Source organism: Engystomops pustulosus, chromosome 5, assembly GCF_040894005.1.
Source record: "Engystomops pustulosus chromosome 5, aEngPut4.maternal, whole genome shotgun sequence".
NCBI lineage: Eukaryota > Metazoa > Chordata > Amphibia > Anura > Leptodactylidae > Engystomops > Engystomops pustulosus.
In genome coordinates this window covers 27,200,569-27,206,192 of record NC_092415.1, presented here as the reverse complement: position 1 = coordinate 27,206,192, position 5,624 = coordinate 27,200,569, and the positions used below count along the sequence as shown (strand labels likewise).

At 46.1% G+C, this 5,624-nt stretch overlaps 1 protein-coding gene across 1 annotated transcript; it reads left to right on the top strand.

Annotated features, from left to right (window-relative positions):
* The first annotated feature begins 1,990 nt into the window (after nucleotides 1-1,990).
* On the top strand, nucleotides 1,991-4,747 carry LOC140132538 (GSK-3-binding protein-like). The gene has a single exon (XM_072151440.1). It carries the CDS (start codon nucleotides 2,062-2,064, stop codon nucleotides 2,572-2,574), a length of 513 nt encoding a protein of 170 aa, XP_072007541.1. The 5' UTR covers nucleotides 1,991-2,061; the 3' UTR covers nucleotides 2,575-4,747.
* The last annotated feature ends 877 nt before the right edge of the window (nucleotides 4,748-5,624 follow it).

Here is a 5,624-nt window from a genome sequence, read left to right as displayed (position 1 = left end):
AAGGCTGTAATGCTAAACCACTAAACAACGGTGCCATCCTAGTAAAGGTCATATATGAATCACATGAATATCATATTGGAAATACTAAGAATGAATTGTATAGACATAGGAAGTGGTGCTGCTGCTAGGCCTAAAATTTTGTTCACCTCTCAATAAGTTCTCAATATCAGATCAGTGCTGATTGGGTTTCACAGGTCTGGCGTGGTTCACTTGATCTGTTTGTAGCTCAGGCCAATCCAAGCCAATTGAACTGGATTGAGCTGCAATACCAAGCACAGCCACAGCAAAATGTAAGGTGCTGTGCTTGAAAGGCAATGAAGAAGCCACAAAGAATTGTGGCTTCTACAAACATCTGTAGGTGTGCTGGTTGATCTCCTATGATTTGATATTACAGCGGGAAGCCTCACGAAGGTCCGTAGGTCATAGCCGGATCTGTAATAGACACTACTGTTAACATTTGCATTTACAAAACACAGCTGTTAACATGATGTTAACGCACATGTTGACATAACGTATCATTAATGCGCATGTTAACACTGGGTTTTCTAAATACACACATTTTAACACTGATGTAACGAGGCAAATGTCTCCTTAGGGTACATTCACACAGCGGTATGCCCGCCGTGCGGGCATACCGCCGTGTGCTGGAGAGGAGGAGGAGGCAGCCCCACCTCCCTCCATAGAGAATAGCGGCAAATTTGCGGCCGCATGTACGTCCCCATAGACGGCAATAGCGGCGCGGCGCGGATGCGGTGCCACACATGTGTGGCACCGATCCGGCCCGCACACCGCAAAAAGATAGAGCATGCTCTATCTTTTGGCGTGTGTGCGGCCGTGCGCCGCTATTCTCTATGGAGGGCGGAGGGGCCGCCTCCTCCTCCTCTCCAGCACACGGCGGTATGCTCGCACGGCGGGCATACCGCTGTGTGAATGTACCCAAAGATAGAGCATGCTCTATCTTTTTGCGGCGTGCGGGCCGGATAGGTGCCACACATGTGTGGCACCGCATCTGTGCCGCGCCGCTATTGCCGTCTATGGGGACGTACATGCGGCCGCAAATTTGGTTCTTTTTGGTTCAACCAAAAAGCAACGTGTGAACGCGGCCTTGGAAGAACTTGGCGTTTTTTTTTGAGAGACATAAGGATGGGGTATACCTAGGATATCGACTAACACGGGTCCCTTTCTCTACTTCTTTCTATACTTTTGACCCGTTTCAAGCAGTGAATGGGTCCGGATGCCGCTTTTGGACACCCCCATCATTTAGAAAGTGATCACCTATCCTTAGGTGATGAATTTTTGGAAGCCTGAACCCCTTTAGCACATTTATGACTAATTTCTGGTGCCGTCTAGGCTTAAACAACAATCCTTTTACATCTGTTGTGTGAACAGGACCCTATGGATATGTTATGTATAGAGTAGTGTGGACACATGGCAGCTCCCTGCGGTCAGTCAGCAGTTATCTGCCCTCTGTACACACTTGGCTCTATCTCTCTGCTGTTTTTTGACAGAAAACAAAGCAAACATGGGGCCTGTGTATGTAGTGTGTCCCCAGGTTACAGGCAGGTCACAGCGCACCCCTCCCCCTCCGTGTGCTGTGTTGTGTTGTGTTGTGACTGACGCTTTTGTGTCTGTGAATCAAACCCTGGCCACGCCCCCCTCCGCTCTAACTGACAGACACACCAAAACAAGGTGACGTCACTAACGTACGAGCCGCTTCAAAAAAAAGAACGACGACTAGAGGCGGGGCCAGAAGCTGTAAAAGACAAAGAGGGGGAACCGGCGATGGTTTGGTCCGCGTATTTATAAAAAAATGAAGGAAAGTGATAAAAATAGTTAACTAAAAGAGGTCTGATGTGATAATAATTAATTGAAAAGTAGAGATGTTTTAAATATTGTACGAAATGGTAGTGGAAAAATATGGGAAATGAAATAATATCCCCCTTTGGGTTGTAAATGGTATGATCCGAGTAAAGGTCTACGTCAGCCATTGTTTACAAACCCAGCAGGGCCGGTAGGAGCCGGGCGGTGGTGGAGGTGACTGCGCTCTTGTCTCTCTCAGCCATGCCGTGCCGCAAGGAGAGCTTCCTGCTGCTGGAGCAGTCGGTCACCGTGGACTCCAAGGAGGTGGACTCCCTGGTCGCCCGCATCGGCGAAGCCCTGCAGCTCAACGGCCACCGCGCGCCCACCTCCTGCAGCCTGAAGCCGGCGGCCATCAGCCGGGCCGCCCCGGCCGCCATGTGCTCGTGCGTGCGGGGCAGGACTACACCATACCGGGTATGCACCCCGAGGGGAGCCGGGCGATACCACCAGCAGCAGCACACAGGGGGCGCCAGGCACTGCATGGGGGGCAGCAAGCAGCTGTGTGGCCGGGGCTGGCTGCGGGGCAGCTGCAGGAAGCATGGGGCAGGAGAGGAGGAAGGGGACGAGGGGGAAGACCCTCACCAGCTGCTGCAGGAGCTCCTGCTCTCCGGGAACCTCATCAAAGAAGCAGTAAGAAGGCTCCACCTGACCGGGGACGGTGCCAGCGGCGGGACGTGCAAGGTGGCCGAAGCCCCCGAGACCCTGGTGCAATGAGACCCTCAAGAACCTTAATGCCAACTTGGTGGTAACCATTGACTGGGTGACGCACCCGCGTGTGGGCGTGGACTCGCCAACCGTGACCCCTGATCTTCTCCGTTGGCGATATGTAGTCGGTGACTACGATGGAGAACCTATTGGTACCATTTATGGCCAAGTCTTCAGCCGTGAAGAGACCTCCGTTGGGTCTCATTTTGATGGTTCTACAAAATTCATTGGTGGACGTATCTTCTGTGAGACCCCCACCCACCTCTCTATTGAGCGTCATCATGTAGACATTTGGGGTGGTGGTAGGATCCTTACCGATCAAAGGTTCTCTCAAGCCAAGAGGACTCTTCATGTGGACACCTCCTTCCTAATATTAAGGATTTTCCACGTTTATCCATTAATACGTCCTTCTACCCCAATTTTTGGCTTTACCCCCTCCCTTCCAACTGGTGTACAGTTGGTTGCCTGTTCCTCGCGGAGATGGTTTTTGGATTTTCCTCAAGATGTTTATGTGCAATTCTCCAATGAGCCAGAAGCATGTTGTGGAGTATAGCCCCAAAATTGTTTTTGATAAAATTTTTGATTTGTTCCTGTTTACATGATACTTGATGGGGTTCACATATATTAGGATATTGAACAATGGACAGAAAGCACTATATAGAATTTTTTTTGGTTATAATTTATGTTCCCTGCTACATTTTACAAGTGTTATCCGCACAGGTTCTTGTGCAGTCACTACATTCATTTCGAACGGTCTTCCCTTAGGGTCCTGGGTGTGGGGCGGGGGGTGTAAATTCACATGTTTTCCTTATTTGGTGTTACGTAATTGTACTCTGCTTCTTGTTTACAGTTTTGTGAGGGCGGCTGGCTCGTGTTTAGTGCCCGTGTTATTGTTTTGCCTGGCAAGGCTCATTGGCATCGGTTGCCGAAGGTCAATTTAAATTTTTTTTTTTTTTTTTTTTTTTGGCTCGATCAGTCGGTCAGCCTGAGATAACCCTCTGATATGACAAACTAATGTGAACATTGTCGCACGTGTGCCGCAGCCAAATAGGATCATAGAATATTTAATTTAGAATATTTTTTTTTATTATTATATTTCTTTTGTATGATTTAATGGAGAAACTTTTTTTTTTTAATTCTCCAAGTCACATGAGTTAATGACATGAGACAAGGGTGAACTGGAAGACAGAAATTATGTCAATTTTTTTTTCTTTTTTTTTATATCATATATTTCAATGGTTTAATATGAGTTTCTAGTGGATCTAAAATCAGGAGGTGCTTTTGTTTCAGCCTTTTTTACAATCTAGTGTAGAAGACTCGATTTAAGGAATAATATTTCATTTGGTTTTTCTGCTCAAATTTTCTAGATTTGTACACCTAAAAACAACATTAATAGGGGTCAAGTGTCTGGTAACCGAACCCTATACATGTGCACTAAACCAGTTATCTAATATGTGATGTGTTTTTTTGGGGGTGGTGGTGGGAGATTTGCTTGCTTACATATCTACATCCATATAGAACTACAGCTGTACCCTATATGGGGCAGTATGGATGCAAAGCTGGACTCACAATGGCTGCCCCTGGGGCAAAGGTCGTCCATTATGTTATGACAGGCTCTGATCAATGGCAATAACGTGACTTCCTATACCATTTAGGTGACACGCGGTTAATCCACTGGCACATAGAGAATGGCTGCAGACCTCCGTATACTGATATCCAGTCCACATATCCCGACAATACATTCTACAGAGGGGGTGATGGGTGTTCACACCCTCGTTTTTGTAACAAATTTGTTAAATTTTTTTTGAGAAGTTGGACCCTGGTTCCTGATGATAAATGAATGAGATTAGCTAATAATCGGTGCTCCTACTTTTACGGTCCTACAACGTGTGATGTATCAAAGCTAAGAACTGTATTGCCAAGACGTGAATTTTTTTTGTTATTATTACTTGGAAGGGTCGTAATTTTTTTTTTTTTTTTTATAAGCTTTGTACAGTTTAAGGGCCGTGCGTTTAAGCTAATGAGACATATAAACTTGAACCAATGGTCGTCTATGGCTTTGTGATGATCGTTGGAAAGTGTACCCTTCGTAACGAAGTGACAATGATTTGTTTTCCTGGAATTTCAGGATTTATGGAATAAAAAAAAAGTGTACAATAAACTTTTGTTTTTATATACAAGATTTTTTTTTATTTCGTGGGTTTGATTTATTTTTTTACATCTGTGTATCAGCCAGGTGGAGAATGAATGGAGAGGTGGTGCTTGGCTTTCGGCCGTCTCTCCATTTATTGTCCATCTATCTGGTCGGCTCATCCCATGTGATATGTTTGTGTTGAAATGAACCAAAGTCGAAACCAAGTTCTGATTTGATGTCGCATCATGAGACTATCTATGGGTCAACTCATCCGAACGTCTTCATTTGGCCAATGTGGTGATCCTAAAATGACACCGTCGTTTCATGTGTAGACTCGGCTTCTGTCTCCACTATAGGGACAGAACAATAAAAATTTAAAAGTAAGTTACCAATCCTTCATCTGGTGGACGCTGACAAAGCTGTACTCGGCCTTCATGACATCTAGATACTGACTGTCTTCCCATCAACACAACTAAACACCATGGATCTTCTTCCAATGGCTGTGACACAGCTCGTGTGGTCTGTAGGTGATCACAGGAGGGGTTGTGGATGGCCTAAGCCTCTTGAAGTAGCCGGAGGGGTGAGGCTTCCATCATACACCCAATTTTGTATATGAAGGTTTAAGGAAGGTGACCGTGCAGAAGAGTAAAACAAGGCCATCTCTCCAGATCACTGAAGAACATGGCGCTGCATGTGCCTGCCCTATTCATGCTTCAGGGAACATAAACCCAAAGCTGGTGTAAGTCTGAGGCCACATTCACACGGTGCTATCATTACATTTTGAGATTCTCCAACCGTGATCACATGCTAAGGAAACGTGATCACGGGGAAGCCATTGGGTTGTTTCTCAAAACGATCTGTGTGAACACGACCTGAAAGGACCAGAGATGGAACTGATGTGCTGTGTTTAGCTGTCGGTTTCGGT

What these genes read in the sequence shown, in the direction of transcription:
- LOC140132538 (XM_072151440.1), top strand. Translation starts at nt 2,062, where the DNA reads ATGCCGTGCCGCAAGGAGAGCTTCCTGCTGCTGGAGCAGTCGGTCACC.